At 42.3% G+C, this 18,877-nt stretch overlaps 2 protein-coding genes across 3 annotated transcripts; both read left to right on the plus strand.

Annotated features, from left to right (window-relative positions):
• The first annotated feature begins 221 nt into the window (after nucleotides 1-221).
• dgcr2 (DiGeorge syndrome critical region gene 2) lies at nucleotides 222-13,029 on the plus strand. Of its 2 annotated transcripts, XM_084036045.1 has the most exons (11): nucleotides 222-570; nucleotides 6,656-6,688; nucleotides 7,858-7,980; nucleotides 10,246-10,332; nucleotides 10,411-10,621; nucleotides 11,008-11,084; nucleotides 11,186-11,368; nucleotides 11,467-11,670; nucleotides 11,919-12,071; nucleotides 12,242-12,478; nucleotides 12,564-13,029. In XM_084036045.1, the coding sequence occupies exons 1-11, from the start codon at nucleotides 489-491 to the stop codon at nucleotides 12,794-12,796; spliced, it is 1,623 nt and encodes a 540-aa protein (XP_083892171.1). In that variant the 5' UTR covers nucleotides 222-488; the 3' UTR covers nucleotides 12,797-13,029. The 2 variants fall into 2 exon arrangements, with proteins under 2 accessions (XP_083892171.1, XP_083892172.1); XM_084036046.1 differs by lacking the exon at nucleotides 6,656-6,688 and having other exon boundaries at nucleotides 223-570.
• Nucleotides 13,030-15,026: 1,997 nt separating this feature from the next.
• car15 (carbonic anhydrase 15) lies at nucleotides 15,027-18,752 on the plus strand. Its single transcript, XM_084036059.1, has 8 exons — nucleotides 15,027-16,123; nucleotides 16,237-16,266; nucleotides 16,781-16,957; nucleotides 17,029-17,174; nucleotides 17,284-17,376; nucleotides 17,458-17,524; nucleotides 17,837-17,997; nucleotides 18,079-18,752. Exons 1-8 carry the CDS (start codon nucleotides 16,072-16,074, stop codon nucleotides 18,301-18,303), a joined length of 951 nt encoding a protein of 316 aa, XP_083892185.1. The 5' UTR covers nucleotides 15,027-16,071; the 3' UTR covers nucleotides 18,304-18,752.
• The last annotated feature ends 125 nt before the right edge of the window (nucleotides 18,753-18,877 follow it).

Consider the following 18,877-nt stretch of genomic DNA (forward strand, 5'->3'; position numbering starts at 1 on the left):
CATAATAATCTCAATGAACACACACACACACACACACACACACACACACACACACTGAGTCGTGTGTCACTGGGTATAAACGGCTAAACTCCGCCCCGGCAGCTCCTCCAGCTGATAGCCAGTGTTGAATGTTTGGGATTGTTGTGATGGGAGGCCGCGGCCATCTTGAATTAGCAGCGCTCTCCTCACACACACACACACACACGCACACACCGAGCAGCAGGCAGAGGACGGACGACGTTAACGGCGGAGTCAGTTAGCTAACGTTAGCTGCTCGGCGAGATTAACCACAAACCGCGTCGCCGTGCGGTGCGGTTGTGTGCTTCGTTAGACGCTGTTTACTTCGTTAGTCGCCGCTTTGAGTGCATAACATGGGTGTTATCTGTGTTACGCGTTTAACGTTATAATTTCGGAGAGGGCGGCGGCGCAGATCCACGGTATATGGTTTAAATTTCTTGGATAGAGGAGTTACTATGAATGGAGGATAAATGTTGCCAAAGGCTGACAGCAGCAGTTTCGTCCTCTTCTCTCTTCTCTTCGTCCTCACCTTAACGGACCCGCCACGGACAGGTAAATAAATCCCAGTTGTTTTCCTCCCACCCTGCGAACATTCCCAATGGGCTCGGAAGTGGGAGAAACAGATTACAGCAGGAAAGGCCTGCTGGATGAACCGGGGACTCCGGTGGTTTTTAACCCGCTGCTGGACGGCGTGGAGGACCGCCTTGCTGTCGCAGTTGTAGCGGTAAAAAATGGACATTGAAAAGTAGGCAAACTATAATCTCCTAGGCGATAATTAATCGACAAAAACAGATTTATACAGTCAACATAACCACGTTAATGTTATATTTGAAATGATATAAATACGTTACACCGTTGCCTCTCTTTCATAAGCTGCGTTGACACTTAATGCTACAGCTGTGTTGGGGTAATATATCATAAAGATTTAACTTAACTCCTGATAAAAGGTAGGGTATCTTAACGGGCATGTAAACAATTGAACCTAACTGTGTTTAACCTCTACCGCATCCCTTGGTGCGCGTGTCCGCTTAGACGTGAAGCTGTAATTCGAAATTCAGGCTCCTGCATCACAAAAGCTCCCCCTCATCGACTCATCCTTTTAGCTACACAGTTGCATCCGAGAGATAAACACAATATGGTCCTGACACTTCTTTGTGGCTGCAGACATGATCTGACTTAAAAACCAAAATCCCCATGAAGCAACTGCATGCTGTGCATGTTTGTTTAAAAAAAAATATTTGGACACTTTCAATACAGTGTTGGCACACTATATAGGCTGCTTCAGGTAGTCGCATCTTACAAAAAATTTGCCATTTTTTCCCCAGATCAAACCAGGAAATTAGTTCACTCATTTGTCTCAATTGAAAGCCTGTACTCCGTGCTTTGAATGCAAACCCTTGCATAGCCTTTGCCAGATTCCTTTTAAGCATCAACAACATAGAAGCATCTCGTGGTTTCCTGTAGGCCTGATCTTGTGATCCTGACAACCGTGTGGATGGGAGAAGCCAGGATCAGATAAGATATACTTTTAAGGTTCATGTAGGGGATTTTTTTTTTCTGGACTCTGTCCTGCAGTTTCACAGAAGATAAAATCATACACGCAGCTTCCATGTAACAGTTTGCACAACCCCTATGGCTAATATCCGTCATTACCTGTTAGTGTTGAGAACTTAATCTGCACATAGGCAGGAATGAATGATTATAATGCGTCAGCCTGCTCTGGGCCAACCCCAATCATCTACTGTTTGTCTGCTGTTAGCAGTTGACATCGTGAATAAACACCGTTATTGTGTGGCTTAATAAAAAGGAGTAGCCAAGAAAGTGGAGTACACGCAATTTATAGTTAATTTGTGTTTGTTTCTTGGGCAAATATGATGTCACTATTAGGAAGCTCTTTGTGATTCATTTGCATTCAATTATGGAGTATAATCAAGTGTAATTATTAATCTTTTCGAAGGTGAATTCAGTATTTACTCTGAGTGAACGCTACACCCTTTTTGAAAAAATAACTTGAGTGAAAGGGGAAGGTTATCTGTCGTCCATGTTTTAGCCGATGTTTTTGCAAAGGCTATTCCCTGTGTTTGACACACTAGTAGTTGTTTGGGGGATAATGTGGCCTTCACGCCAAGGCCATTACAGGGGTGGCTACCAACTTGTTTTATCATATTTTGTGCAGGCTTTGTCATAGAGGGTGTGTTTTTGCAGAGCATGCATTGAGTGTTGGCTTCCCACAGCTTGATACCCACACGATTTAAATTTAAGATTAATCTAGTTTGCTGAAACTTCATTCAATTAAAAATGTTTGAGCAGCTGTGAGCATGGAAAAGCGTTCCCGTCGCACCGCAGGGCTTGAGCCATTTTACAGTGTCTTCCAGTATCTGAAATCTACTGCTGCTGATTAGCAAAGGTACATGCATCGTAAAATTAAGTGGCAATATAATTGCTCGCTGGTTAGCCTTCAGTTTTGTACCAACCAACTCTGGATGTATGCCAGTAAAATGACATTTTTGAATGTTAGCCTTTACACACTCCATCCAAATGAAACTTGTCGGAGTTGCTTTTAATTTAAATTCTGATTAGTTTAGCTCTTAGCAGTAAGTTTCACATGCATAATAATGTGTCTCCGTGTGTTGTCTTTTTTCACATCAGTGCACAATATTGCAAAATTAAGTGAGAAATGTGAAAACGGAAATAGATATCATCATATACACAGTGCAGTCGCTTTGTGGTTTGCACATTTGCACGTCTTGGTCGCTTTTAGTGTGTCACTTCCACCACATGTCAGGGACATGCATCTCATGATTATAAATACATAGTCCACATGATTTAATGCGGCCATTTTTTCCAGGTTCTCTCTCAACATACTGCCAAATGAAATGGCAAAAGTTAGTTGCTGTGGGAGTTTTGCTTAGTAATAATTGAAACATGCACATGTGCTCGTTGAAGCTGCGGGCAGCTTGTAGGTTTGGTTTGAATGCGAGACCACTCAGAAGATGTGGGTCAGACCGAACCAAGCTACTACAGTATGGGCTCTCAACCATGCAAAGTAAGCATGAACATGACCGCCACTCCAAGAATTAAATCTTACATTGCAGCCATCAACTTGAGCAACCAGTCCGCTGAACTTTGTTTATCGTCTGTGGGGCTGAGTGAGGCGTTTGTGTTACATTGGCGGCTGGTTTATCACTATTTGTTCTGGACAAAACAGTTGGCTGTAGTTTAACTTGGAACAAACACCATCCGTCCACAGTCAGACATTTTTGTTCACCTGATACCTCAATGACAAAGACAACAGTTGCAGTTGACAGTGACTGTGCTGTGAGCCAAATGGAGAAGAATTGAATACAACCACAAGGATGCAATTTATTGTTGATGTCATGGAAAGGAAACTATTATTTTTGGCAAAATATCGAGGGACATTAGGGTTCCCCCTGTGATAAATTACCGGTAATGGATTTTCTGTATATATTTTTCACAGAGTGTATACATTATGTCGTTTTCAACCTTGGACATACCTACATTATGTTTGTCTTTCTAAAGGCACGTGGTCCATTGATATTTGTATCTCTTTCCAACTTCCAAATGGAAGCAGTCGTTTTGCCAAGGACAACCTAATAAGCAGTTTGGTGCAGATAATTTACTTTCTGGTGTAGAACAGCCAAGAATCTTTCATTGGCTCATTGAAGTACCATTATTTCAGACTTAAAGCATACCATTACTATAATCCTGGAGTTATTGGCATGAAATGGCAGAAAAGGGATCCACCAGTAAGGAAAGTGTTAAATATGTTGATTTTAATACTTAAAATTGATAAGATACAAATATTCAAAGTATGTTTTATCACCTTTATTGATGTCTATCGGCAATGAGACCTCACACTAAATTAATTATTTTGTCAAGACCCTTTCACCTTGGCCCACGAAACAGTTTGCAACATCTTGCTCTTGTCCCTCTCCTGTATTGTTGAGCTCTCTGGAAGAGAGATTTCAACCCTTTTGAAAGCCAATCCTCTTGTACCTGATGTCCCACCAGCTGCCTACAGATAGATTATGGTTATTTTATGCTCTAGGTCAGTAAAGATCACCATTGTTGTCCCGGTAACACTAGAAACGATCAGTATTAACACTTTCTTCTACTATGGTAAATCTGAGTCTCTACAGCTTTTTATTCGAACGACTGTTTTTGAAGGAATTTGGCTCGGAGTGTGTTCCACACAGTACGAGGAAAACATATTGCTTTTAAATGTGAGGTGGTATAAAGACAGACAGAAATGTAAGCCCATACCCACTCACTGCTTCTAACAGAGAGCCTTAGTGTTGATATGAATCATCAGCAGCTAGATGATGCAGCGGCACACAAGGCCAGTCCACAGTTATACTTCAGTCGGACTGAGTTGGGGCAGTCTCATAGTCATTATTGTATTTTCCTGTTGGTTATGTAAGCGATGCAGAGGCTCACTCATCTCAGGGTAGCCAGTGTTCACTCACTTGGTATCACAAAATCCAAGGCTTGTGAGAGAAAAGCTTTATTACCGTTGTCATACATCAGTCATTAATACAGTGATTCAGAAACTTCATACAGCCGTAACATACACCATGTGTGCATCATGCATGTGAACATTTATGAACCATGATCTTCTAGCTTGTCTCTGAACCTAGTTGAATATGAAGTTATCTCTGATATAAAGTCCCCATTAAACAAATAGGGAAGGATGAGCGTTCAGGCAGTTAACCACAGCAGATTCAGACACTGCACTTCGACTGGAAGCTGTTATAGATGGAAGCTTTTAAAAGAAATAATAAAAACTGTGCCTTCAGCATGTACTATTTGATAACCTAAAGCTAGGCTACCGGTATCTGCATAAAGTCTAATCTTGTGAATTTCCAAGCAGCAGCAGCATCATCAAAAAAAGCACAGAAAGAATGAATAGTAATCAGTGCAGGCAGCAAGTCTTTAAACCACAGGCGAGTGCAAACCAGGCGTTTATTTTCTGGACTTGTGCACACATGCCACTTAAAAAGAGCCAGCTAGATTTTAGATAAACAGGCCACCAGATGAATTTGGGTTTCCTTTGATTGTTAAGCTAGCTAACATAGCAAAGCAACAAGTTTTATTACAATATTGGAAGAAGTATGTCAACTTTAAAAGTCCTTGGCTGTCGGTGGGTCTGCAGCCACTTATGGGCACGGAAAAGGCTCGCATCTCCCTCTGGTGAAGGTGTTCAAAGATATTATATTTTCACATTGCAAGGCAGTTAAAATAAGACAGACTATCATCTTTGAAGGCCATAATAAGCACTCCCCCCCTAGTCTATTATTCTGTATATATACGCATTAACCATTAACATCACATTTGGGATACGGGGTCTCTTATGTTATCCATCATTTTGACACATATTCAGGCTCGATGGGATCGATGATAACGCAGTCAGTCCCTGGAGACCGAGACGGACCTGTAATGCGTTTCAATCCACTTAGCATTAACTAAGAAGGTGACGTCTGCTGTGTGAGAGGACTTTGAGGAAGAGGGGAAGGGGATCTGCATTAAGGATGGCCTTAAAGGATAGGTCGACTTTTTTCAGCCTTAACTGTTTGTTCTCATCATTTATAGTGAATTATAGCACGGCCTCATGAAGTGTTCACTCTCTTAAAAGATGTCCTGCTTCAGCTTCTTTCTGTTTAAACATGAATTGGTTTACCTTCAACTTGTTTGTACACTTTTGGAAAACAGGAAATTTGACCGGCATAATTGGTCTTTATATTATGCGATTTAAATCAAGGTTACAAACAATATGTATAAATGATATTGACTTCATTTATATAAACTATATAAATGAAGTCAATATGTCCTGATAAGGCAAGCTTTGTGACCTTCGTTACAGGAGTAGAACACAACAAGGTTACTTTTCTTGTGTAATGTGAGATTCCTGTTTTTGAAAATATGATTTGTCATGTTTTTTGAAAAGCCTGACCAATTGTCCCATTGGGCTTTATTAGAGAGAAGCTGTGGTTGAACAGTTTCGTAAAACAATGCTATGGGTGTATCTGCATAATGATGGTGGAAATAGTGGGAAAACTTTTAATTGCATCTGGTTTGTCAAAGTAAATTCAATTATTTGTGTGACATTTGAATTATGCAGTGCATTTCCAAGCCAAATGCCCACGTTTGTTTTATTTTAGGCTAATCGTTTAATTGGTGCAGCAGCCGGAACCCTGGTACAGATAAAGCCCAGCGTAGGATGTTGTCTTGTCAAAGCTGAAGTCTGGTCTGTGTGGGGGAATGACACCTGGGCTGGTTGGTACACAGATGAAACAATAGACGCTTGAAATAGCCCTGAGCTTCTTTTTTTTTCTAAGTAAAAATAGCGTCACCGCATTCGTCACATAAGTGGGTGGTCTAGCGCCGTTGTAGGTAAACATAACCACCTGTATCCATGAACAGAGTGTGTAATGTAAACGCCCCCGGGCAAAGTTACTGGGGAAATCATAAATACCGACAAATGCCGACAAATGCCAGAGAGTGTGTTGACAGTACAAATAGATATTTTATTGAGCAACACAAACAGGATGAGAATTGTCCCCGAAAAACAAAACATTGACATACAGGATAGTCACTCTATTGTTTCTATTTGTTTCAGGTCCACGGCTAGCTCTGGCAAGATTATTGTCAGGTAAGCACGCAGTATATATAATTTAGTGTAGTGGCTGTCTGATATTTTTTGTTAGAATATGTCGGCTGCTCTTTCAGTTTCAGCCTTTAAATATGTTCAGATTGTAATTAGAACCTTCCCGTAAAAATATGTAATGCTTAAAAATACATGTAAATGTTGTTTTCTAAGTAGCTAATATAGTTTGTATTATAAGTTCTGCAAAACAAGAGCGTGACAACTGGTTGAACGTTGTCACTCGTGATCAGTAATGATGTTGGGACCTTGCTTATAGACAGAGCAAATCTTTCATCACAGGAGGAAGACAGAGGCATCTCTCAACCGCACATGGTGGAGTCCCACTTAGAACAGCCTGTGTTGCTGGAGGCTATTAGCAGACAAAAAGACCTTAAGTGTGTGTAAATGCCACGTCTTTCCAGTTGTCCTATAACTCATTATAATGTGTTTATATGTATTTATTGAAGACATGCTTACAAAACTCCCATTGTTTTATTTTCAATGGTCTGATTTTGGTGGACACGCATATTTAAGTTTCTTAGGATCCCTTTTCTAACTTTAACTAACTATCTTTTATCTCCTTTGCTGTCTCTTGAATATATGAATATTGAATCGGTGCGTGGGTCAACGTGATGACAGGAAGTGGGTGTATATTTACTCACCGTATCGGTTTTGCAGATGAAAAATGCGAGTTGCACTGCACTGCTTTTTTCTCCTTATCTGATCAGATCAGCCTTTTTTTTTTTTTAATTGGTGCCAACGTTAGCTTAACTGTGAACCTGATAATTAATATTAGAGTCCGTCCTCTCTCCCTTAGTGCTTCAGCCTGCCCTTCGTCTCGAACAAGTAGCTTGTGCCGTCATCTCAAAATATATTCCGTATCATAGCAACCAGACGCAACCAAAGCTGCCGGCTGGGCGTTTTCAGAAGAGCCCCCGACATTTTCAGTTGGAAATAAAGCGTTGGTGGACACACAGGCCCTGATTTCCTCTCACTAGTGCAGTGATGGTGTTTGTCTTATTTGACTGTTATTTTCTCAGTGTGCACTCTAGTCACTATCAGGAAGAACACTGCTGGACTCCAACTTGAAATGGTTTTCTCTTGTTTGGGGGGGGGAAAAAAGGTCATGCGCATGCAGATTTGACCACACAAATTCCTTTCTTGTTGTGTTTCAGAGCAGCGCTGCAGCCCCGGGCAGTTTGCCTGCCGCAGTGGGAAGATGCAGTGTATCCCAATGTCCTGGCAGTGTGACGGCTGGACAGCATGCGAGGACAAGAGTGACGAGATGGACTGTCCCCGTGAGTATAGCTCACTTAAGCCCCTTTACGCCCACTCTGTTACCTAACGTTCATAACATGATTGATTTTCTGGAAAGAATAGTAACACCCGGCGCCTTTTCACACTTGGACGATCGGATCACAGCTCAATGGCTCTAAATACAGGTGTGAACGCACCCAGAATGCTTTTAAGGCGACCCAAGGATCTAATCAGGCGACATCCATGTTCAGTGGACCACATATGAACAGTAGCCAGTTGGAGTGAATGCAAATGCAGCCCAGACTCTGCTGAAGAACAACTCAGGCACATTTGTAGTGTTTGAAAACACAAACACAGTCCAATCCAGCCGATAAACTTTCACCAAACAGAGGCGGCTTTAAGTCTGCTCTGTCAAACAGTCCTAATCCCGCACAGGGAATCAAAACTCTGAAGTAGCAGCTCTGGACGGACGGCATCAGATGGCTGGAGGAGGCAGAGTTAAACTGCACATGTGTTTGTGTTTTTGTTTACTGCCCGTTGATCCCTTCAACACTGTATTGATGTTGCAGTGCTAAGCCTTTGACCGAAATCCTATTGTTTTCCCCTCTTAAATCCAGAGAAACCTTATCCCCGGATCTCTGACCGCATAATAGGAATTATTGGGGATTGAGTTCACCATGTGACCTCCATACAGCGGTATGCCTTTGAGTTGAGTTAACGCTGTAGGCCTGCCAACAATGGCATATACTGATAGACTCCATCTATTCCTCAGTAAAACCACATGTGTAGAAGAGGCAATAAAAGTAGGAATTGTTTGTTGAAAGGTAACTGGTTTTGTTAGTTTATTCACCCATGAAAGGTACTTTACACAAATGCATGCTTACTTTGCCAGTTGAAAACTCTTACGAGCTGAACATCATGTATTTTCCCATTCCCTGTGTGCCTGAGTAGCTGAGGTTTCACAGAGGAAGGCAAGAGAAGCCCAAACAATACTCACCCATGCTTCAGTGAGGGCTTATTGTCTGCTAAATCAACAGCATGCATGGAAATCAATGTTCTTGCTGGGGATTAGCTCTTAGTTGAACAACACGGCGAGGTGGAGAAATCCCTCACACCATTTCCTGCTAGACAAATACCAGTGGGAACTGTTCAGCCTTATTACTTGAATGCAAGTTAAAAAGGGAAAATGGATTTAATTTGGATATCCGGTTGGCAACGTGCACATTGCAAACTGTTCAAACACAAACAAACAAAAGACCTGTTGCATTTTCAAAATGTCACAGCAGTTATGTTTTCAGTTTGTCTTTATTTGGGGAGCCTGTGTTCCTCTTTCGTTCTCTCTAAGCAGAAGAAACTCTTTCTACAGCCTACAGCAGTGTGGTTTTTACAGCCTGTGACTCCTGAGTTTATTTCAGATAATCAGTTTAGTGCTGAAAAACAACCTGTAAATGATTACCAGTCAGTTTTCAGCACATGACTAATAATAGATAATTGCCAGCTGCTGTTGCTTTTTTTTATTTCACTGAAAAGAAATGTAACAATCTCTGTCTAAGTTTCCCTGTTTATGTACAGCTGCTCTTGCTGCTGATTTCTCAGTATTGGAAAATGTAAACCGAGAAAAATATTGCAGTGATGAGTTATGGTTTCTCTTCACACATTTTCTTGCATAAAAAGGAGAACTGGTTACAGATTCATCCTGCCATCAATGACTTATGAGTCTCCTTAGAGCGACAGGCTAGATTTTCCTGTATGTAGACAATACTGGGAGTTTAGATATGAATCATCGTCCTTACAAGAGGATCCTCTGCTTTGCTGCTTTAATGTTAATAACTAAGGTTTTGCTACTGCGTTTATCTTCCTCAAATCTGTATTGACTTCGTTGATATTTTGTGAGATTTAGATAGAAACTTGTAAAGAAAGAGGAAGAAGAAATGTTGATCTGAAGCAGATGAAGTAAATCATGAGCCAGATGAGGAATATCAACATATGTGCATACTGTCTGTGGACATGTATAAATATATGAACCTATAGCTAAATTATAATTATTTTCAAACAAAAAAAGGCCTTTGCAGACACGCGATACGGAACATAGATTTACCAGACATGCAGAAGCAGGCACCACTGACGGTTTATCTGTTTATCTGTTCATCTATCAGGCTGTCAGATAAATGAAATGCCTGGTTCATTACATCACAGGCTCTTAACAGGTTGCACAACATAAAATGATGATGTGCCCTGAAAAAAGTTTTTAATAAAACAAATACAGGAAGGAAAAATGTGTTAACCTTGAGTCTTTTTTTTTTCAGCTATAAAGGAGGAGAGGTTTCGTTTTGGGAACGGATATGAACAGGTGGAAGACGTCATTGGCGTGGCTCAGCCCGTGCGCTTCAACAGTAAGCATCTCACCCCCACCTTGTTAATTGTTGTTGATTATGTAGCTGCACTGCTAAAAGTGTATTTTCCATCCACAGAGAAATGCCCCAGTGGCTGGCACCACTACGAGAAGACAGCCAGCTGCTACAAAGTCTACCTGAGGAACGAGAACTACTGGCAGGCCGTGGACACGTGTCAGAAAGTCAACGGCTCGTTGGCCACCTTTGTTACCAACGAGGAGCTGCAGTTCATACTGAAGATCGAGGTGGATTTTGACGACAAAGTCTGTGAGCGCAGAGACCAGTGCAAGTGAGTTCTCTTTCTTTGCCTTTTTTCTTTGACCTTTATTTATGCAGAAAGTAACTGGTTGGACACACGTTCTTTCATTCACAGAATGCATGCTTTCATTCACAGAACACTCTACAAACTCAGCTCGTCACTAGATCAGAATCTTACCTTTTCTAATATGGTAAAATATTAGTGAATTATGTTGGTAAACAGTATAAATATCCAGTCAACATGTTCCAGCAGAGGTGGGGTAGTGATCCTGGTAGTCATTGGTTACATGCCATCTAGTGGCCAATAGTTTCATCATTTAAATTGCTCAATATTGGCTTACTTTCTAAACCTTGAAGTGGACTATTTGACCCAGTAAATCTAAACATTGCAACATTATTTTTTGGTTTGCTTTGAAGGTTTTGGGTGGGCTACCAGTATGTGATCACCAATCAGAACCACTCCCTGGAGGGCCGCTGGGAGGTCGCATACAAAGGTCTGTGACGTTTTAAAAAAAAGACTAGAAAGCCAGCTACTGTTCTGTAACTTGATTGTTGTAGTGCTTAAATCTGTTTTGTCTCTTTCTTTCCACAACAGGGTCCATGCAGGTGTTTTTGCCACCTGAGGGTCTGACCAATTTTGGGGAGGCATCTCCCTCCCAGGACAATGTCTTCTGTGCCCAGCTGCAGCGCTTTCAGATCAAGAGCATGAATGAACGAGGCCTGCACAGCTGGCATGCTGAAAACTGCTACAAGAAGTTCCCGTTTCTCTGCAAGAGGAGTATGTGCTCATTTTGTCTGTTTCATCAGAAATATGGAGACGGCTATTATATGTTAATTTTGGACTGCGTGTTGATGTAAAAGAATTTCCCCTGACAGGGCAAACGTGTGTAGATATAAAAGACAACGTCGTGAACGAGGGCTACTACTTCACCCCGAAGGGCGACGACCCGTGTCTGAGCTGCACGTGTCACGACGGCGAGCCGGAGATGTGTGTGGCTGCACTGTGCGAGCGTCCGCAGGGCTGCCAGCACTTCCGCAAGGATCCCAAGGAGTGCTGCAAGTTCACCTGCCTGGACCCAGGTAATACCACATTCTGCTGCACTTGAATATTCATTCTTTGAGGTTTACACAAGGTGGCGCTCCTCCCAATTCTACAGTATTTTGATTTATTGGAACCTGTGTCATGAATGATTTGCTTTTCACATTTTTCAGTCTTCATACATGAAAAATGCAGACGAGAGAAAAGTTCCCCTCAGCGATCAATAAAGTATGTATCTATCTATCTAGCTTGCAGATTGTGTTACTGGTTTTTTGTCGTTTTTCCCCAGATGGAAACAGTCTGTTTGATTCGATGGCCAGCGGGATGAGACTGATCGTCAGCTGTATTTCCTCCTTCCTCATCCTCTCTCTGCTGCTCTTCATGGTGCACAGGCTCCGTCAGCGGAGACGCGAACGCATCGAAACTCTGATCGGAGGAAACCGTAAGCATTCAGCACATCACTCTCTAAACAGTAATGTTAAGATTAATGCTTTGGTAATAGACAATTTTACAGAAATATCAATATGTTTTTTTGATTTAAAGTTGTGGATTTATTGTGAGTGCAGTTATTTCAACGTCCTCCTCCGTTTCTGTCTGTTTTTATCTGCTCAGTGCATCACTTTAACCTTGGGAGACGAGTCCCCGGCTTCGACTACGGCCCGGATGCCTTTGGCACCGGCCTCACTCCCCTGCATCTGTCTGATGATGGAGAGGGAGGCGCTTTCCATTTCCAAGAGCCGCCCCCGCCATATGCAGCCTACAAGTACCCCGACATCCAGCATCCTGATGACCCCCCTCCTCCGTACGAAGCCTCCATCAACCCAGACAGCCTCCTCTACGTGGATCTCGGTAGGCACAGATGCTGTTCTTCATCTCATCGTGTGCAGACTGTGAGGCTCTTGTCTTCATTTCCTGTCTTATCGGTTACCTGCAGGTCACAGCGGGATTTCCATGGTGCCGAGCCAGATGAACGCCATGGGAGACGGAGTCCAGGCCACTATTCCCAACACCTCTTGCCCCATGCCAGATTCAGCACCGCCCTCTCAGGGGAGGGAGGACTCCATAGATAGCAGCACCCTTCTGGTGGGGCCCGACACCCCGACAGATGGACACGCCCCCGCTTCCATGCCCGCGGACTGCGCCACCTCCCTCAGCACGGTAGTATAGGACTGTGGATTGGACGGCAGGGAGCTGCATCTGGACATGAACTGCCGGTCGAGGAAGGTCATGAGTGCGTCCTGCGCCGGGAGATGACACAGCAGATTGCGGTGTCATTTATCAAAAATGCTGACTGTAGGTCGGAGAGTTAACGTTTGTACAGACATATCAGGAGCAGCCTGTTTCTTTAAGCTGCTTTCTGAAGACTCTGCTGCAGGTTGGCCTCCTGAGTGTTGTTTTTTTTAAAACACTAGCATCTAGAGCAGCAGGGAGGACTGTTTCTGTACAGAGAAAAAAAAACACTACATTGAGGCTGAGAAGACCATACATTCACTTTTTCGCATCGACTGAGCAAAGCTTTTGAAACATCTCAGAGTTGTCCCGGTTGGTCGAGGGGCCCTAATGTAAATACCCCTTCAGGTCTGTGCCGGTCAAATTTGTTATACTTGTGTGTCACAGTCCAGCACAAGAATAACAGACGGACAGTAAATTCTGCTATCGTTCCTCGTGCGTTTTATTTTTTGTTTGCATCTAACAGACGTATCTGTGTTGATCTGTCGCTCATCAGGCTACAATAATGTTCTCATAAGCTCCGTCTGTCGCGGCATGTCCCAGATCCCGATTTCTACGAGCGAATAGAATCTACTGTCCCCTCCCTTTCTTATTAGTCTGATACATGAAGCTGTCTTCCAGGTTTATAGCGCATATTTGCAGCAAAAGTTTTGTAATTAAGAGGATTAACCCTGCAAGAGAGTACGGTTAGTTTCCTGCTATAGGGGTTTTTATTAGGTAATGCTGATACAAGGCGTTGTGTATCGAGGAATGTTGTGGTACTGATAAATATCTGAGTTTGTTCTTGTGTTCTTTTTGGATGATAATTTATGGCTGCAGGTTGTAGTCTTGATTGTTCTATTGTGGGTTAGATGGTGGTCCGAACTCTCCACCGATCAGCGAGCGGAAAAGCGATGAAGCTTTTCAAGGGTACATGTGAAGATTAGGGAAGATGCCCCGTCATTTAAATTTGAGAAAAATCGATTTAATTAAGGTAATTATTCCAATCATGAAGTGGTTTAATCATGCAGACGGTCCCATTGATGTTACTTTATCAGCTCTTCACAGCGTAGTTGTGTATTTGCCAACTGAACCATTTTTAGGGACTCAATGTTTTGCACGCTCATCCCTCGATTTAATCAGGGTGTTTTGTTGGGATATTTGTCTTTTTTTTTTATTGTCACATTTGGATGCTGCCCCTCCATTCCTGATGTGTTTGTATGTGCGGCTCTTTACGCAACGCATCCTTTTTTCTCAGTTATTGAGGTTGTTTTCGGCTTCTGAGGAAGACCATTGACTGTAGCTCTGAGTCTTTTTCTGTTTGGTGTTGATGGGTCTGTTACCGTCCTTGTTTCTCAGTGGGATTGCAGTAAAATAGAAAAAAAAAAAACTGTAATAAAGAGTGTAAACTTGTATCTTTGGAACTTGTTAGACCCCTTTTATGATGACAATCGTTTTGATTTACTCAAGGATGAATTTTACAAAGCCTGAAGAAGTTAGATCAGAGTCGACCCACAACCACCAGCATTCAAATCACCATTTTGATCTGCCTCAAGAAAACCAGCTGAAAATGTGTCTAGATGGCTCTGTGTCATGTTTGAATGTACTGTATCTATAAAGCTTTATTATTTTGTGCTGAAGCTTATTTCCATTGACAATCCACAGTGGATTATCCAACAAACAGAATATCATACATTGTGAAAAAAACATCTGCATGTGTGTGTGTGTGTGTGTGTGTGTGTGTGGGTGTGTAGGAGAAGGTGTTCTGATTTAGAGTTTTCTCATCAAGTTTGTTTGGTTTTATTTTTTTTCAACCTGCTTTTGGAGCCGCAAATGCATGTTTTTATCCTTTGGCATGCTGAGAGAGTTTTTCTTTTTGATGGAATTTTTTTTTTTTTTTTAGCTCAACAGCCTGCATATGTTTTAACATCTCTGTACGCATCGAAAACCTGCCTATGACCCCCAACAGCTGCATTTACATTGTAGTTTCTGTGCTAGACTAATTTTATTGGATTTGAAATATTTCATGTATAATACAGCAAATGCTTCATTTCATTGTCTTTTTATTTCATAGCCTTTAAATTAAGAAATGCTTCATTTGCAGGGTGGGGAGGGGGGGGTGGTCAGGCTTGTGTTTTTCTGAGGTAGATGTACATCTAATCAAATGCCAAAATAAACTGCACCATGAAGGACGACTCATGCGTCAGTGGGTATGAACACTGCATCATACTGAACTCTGTTGAGCCTCATCAATCACGACATTTAGCTGCTCTGTGAGTCCTGCAGGAAAGTCCAAAGTGACCAAATGTCAAGGAGGATTAAGGCGGGATGCAGGGGAATCCCCTGACGGGGGGGAGATGGAGGCTGTTAACGGCAATCAAACGATTTGAATAATTTAAAGAAAGCGGATATGGAGCACCTCAGGGTGACTCACGAGGCAGCGGGCTGAGCAGCGAGAGCGATACCCGGCTGGAGAGCACCGTGGCTGAAGAAAAGAGGCTTTGTTCACACGGGCCAAGTCGTGACAGAATCACGTAATCTGTTCCTGAATGGAAGAGACGTAACGCTGAACGCTGCTCAGTCGGGACAATGATGAGTGAATTGTAACATCACTTAAAAACCCATTACAAGTATCAGCGTGACGACATAATTTAATGTCAAGTTTTTAGAAAGTAGAATTATTTCAGGTGGATTGCATGTTTGAGACACTTATGTGAAGGCGTGACATTTTATTACCTTTTACTCAAACAGATGCAGTACATTTGAATACAGAAGATGCCCTTTCAGGGGTTTAATATTCCTTAAAAAAAAAGCTTATGAAATGTAATTTCACACAGTGATGGGAGGGATTTTATTTCTGTTTTGAAACTATTGAGCGTTACAGGTGGTACATGTCTGCAGCCTCCTTATATAAAACCATGTATGCTCTGATTCAGCGAGCTGCACATCCACCGGCTTTCCCATGAGATGAATGGCTCTTGTTACTGCTCGCTGGGCATCTATGCTGGCAGCATCGGGGGAGGAGGGGGGGGTGAAGCTGTCCTGCATCAATGAGCCTGTTGATCAGAAAAGACCACTAGACTGGTAATGACAGGCTTCACTGATCACACCAGGAGAAAAGGAAAAACTCAGCTTTCACCCCTCTTCCTATTTAAGCAGCAGGTTCTCGCTGATCTTCAGTCTACCTCAGATACCAGCACCTGTCGGGAGGCTTCGGGCTGCCGGATCCTACAATGATTTGGGCCGCTGCTCTCGTCATGACATTGGTTTCGTGCGTTAACTCAGGTGAGGGTCCCGGCTCGAGTCTCGGATGACAAAGACTGAGTTTATAACTGATGCCAATTTTTAGAATTCAAGAAAAATGATGTTTTCCAACATTTTGCTTCTTAATATTCCAGAGGACTACTGTTATGACGAGCCACATTGTGGTAAGTAACTACCTTTGTTTTATTTTAAAACGCACGGACAGAAACTTAAGGAATATGATCTCTTGATAAAATATGAGTGGCCCTCATAATAGTCCCCACTTCTTAAAAATACTGGCTAATGTGAGAAATTATTTTATACAATTAAAGTTCTGTTTCCAACATCATTTTAATACTTAACAAATGTTCTTCAAAATCTCAGATTGTGTCATTTGAAAGTGTTTGGAGGCCTCAAGAGGTCAAACTGTGAGTATTTCATGAGAATAAAGCAAAGATGAGAAAAAAGTTAGAAAAAGCTCTCTTTTTTTAAAATCAAATAAGATTGAAGGTCAAAAATAAGTGGGAAAGCTGAATAAGATTATGTGAGTTGATCAAAAAAAATCTTGTACTGTTTTTGATATCAAGAATGAACTTCCAGATTCAATCATTTCTTCTTTCTAGTCACAATAATCATTCAAGGTTTATTTCAGAGACCACTAACTTTATGGTTCTTATCTGGTTTCTTCTCCGTCCTCAGATCCTTACGCATGGGGAGACATGTTTCCCTCCTGTCACCCTTTACTCGAAGAGCATCACTCTCCCATCAATCTGGACCACCAGATGACCAGAAACGAGTCTCTGGGACTTTTACACCTGGAGGGCTTCGATGGGATCCAAACGGGCCACTGGACCGTTACCAACGACGGCCACTCTGGTGAATACTCTTTTATTATTTTTTAAGTATTATTGTGTTGTTTGATTCCACGCCTGTGCTTTCCCTCTCAGTCGTGCTGCAGGTCGGCGACGGCATGTCGGTGAGCGGTGGAGGTCTCCCGGGCGTGTACCACACCATCCAGCTGCACTTCCACTGGGGGGGCCCGGCCTCCAACGGATCAGAGCACACTGTGGACGGACGCAGATACCCGATGGAGGTACAGTAGGGTCAGTAGACAAGATCTACACCGTCACCAACCCGTTGCCGTGGCTACGGTGAAGTGCGTCCTTCCCCTTCATGTCTGTGCTGTTTTTATGTCATTCCAGATGCACATCGTCAACATGAAGTCCATCCATCCCAATATGACCGCGGCCTTGGACGATCCAACGGGGCTCGCTGTTCTTGGATTCTTCATAGACGTCAGTGGAAAAAAAAAAAGACTTTTGCTCTGCATTCAAGCATCAGCAGGACACATCCTGATTCTATGCTTTTTAATGCAGGTCGTTTACGCAGACAACCTGCACTTTGGACCCATATCACAAAAGCTGTCCTCTGTCGCTTACAAAGGTTAGAGAGCACTCGTCGAACATCCACTGCTGTCCGCTGTGTGTGTTGTTCGTAACTCTGTTACATTTAGGGCTTTAGAGCTTTTGTCCAGAGCAACTTACAAGAAGTACATTTGTCAAAAGAAAGAATATCATTGCCGATAAAGTAAGAGTGGAAAAATAGATACAAGTGTAAGGTCCTCATCTGAGTAAAGTAGTAGCTGTTCAGCAAGGATACCTTAAGTAAAACAGTGCAATGATCAAAGTGCTACAAATAAGAACATAGAAGTGAATTTTCTTTCTGTTCTCACCACGGCTGTCATCCTCCCCCAAGGCCAAGCGACTAAAATCAAGCCATTCCCACTGATGAACCTCCTGCCGAGGCACAACATGAGCCAGTATTACCGTTATTACGGCAGCCTCACCACCCCTCCTTGTTCTCAAGTGGTTGTCTGGACCCTGTTTGAAGTCCCCGTCTACATCTCCTGGTCCCAGGTAGGCCTCTCCTCTTTCTCTGAAAGAAAACATCAAAAATAATGAGCACTTGCAGATAAATCCTCCATCCCGTCTCCTCAGCTGGCTCAGTTTACCTCACAGATCTTCGCCACAGAGGAGGACGCAGAGCTGGTGGCGCCGCTGCACAACAACTTCAGACACGTCCACCCGACCTTCAGCCGCGTCGTCTCCGCGTCCAAAGATGCCACACTCCTCACGGGGACAGCAAGTCGTCCCGGCGGCTCGGCCGCGTCACTGAAGCTGCTTCAAGTCATTCTGCTGGGAAGCTTCATCTCTGGACTTTAATGCCACGTTACGTTGAAATCACAAAACACCACTTGGCCATAAAAAGAAAGGTTTACTCTAAAATGACATGTGATGTTTAGATGACACCAGCTAGCAAAGAATTCATATAAAACAAACTGTGAATAAAGTACTGTAAAATGTTGACCTGCTACTAAATGTTTGACCTCCACAGTCTCTGCAGGATTAACTCCCTTCATGCATTGGATGTGATCAATATACTAATATATACTATTACTAAGAGTTAAAAGATGTGACTTGAGCATTGGAATGTATAAACACTTTGTATAATAGACCATTCTTAGTTTTAAAGAGTATATGGAGATTTTTTTTTTTTTTTAACATTCTTTTTCATTTTTAAGTTATTCTCATTTCCATTAGTCCTATATGTATGTTGCTACAACTTATACGTGAAGAAATATAATAAATAAATACAAATGGAATAAGACACAAATATTAAACATTTTTTGTCAGAACTTTTTTGTCAGACTGTTTTATCATACTTTTGATTGCATTTGTATGCATGTTGTCTGTGACATCAAGCAGATTGATGAGAACAGATGGGGTCAAGTCAGAC

The sequence above is a fragment of the Eutrigla gurnardus genome (assembly GCF_963514095.1).
Source record: "Eutrigla gurnardus genome assembly, chromosome: 19".
NCBI lineage: Eukaryota > Metazoa > Chordata > Actinopteri > Perciformes > Triglidae > Eutrigla > Eutrigla gurnardus.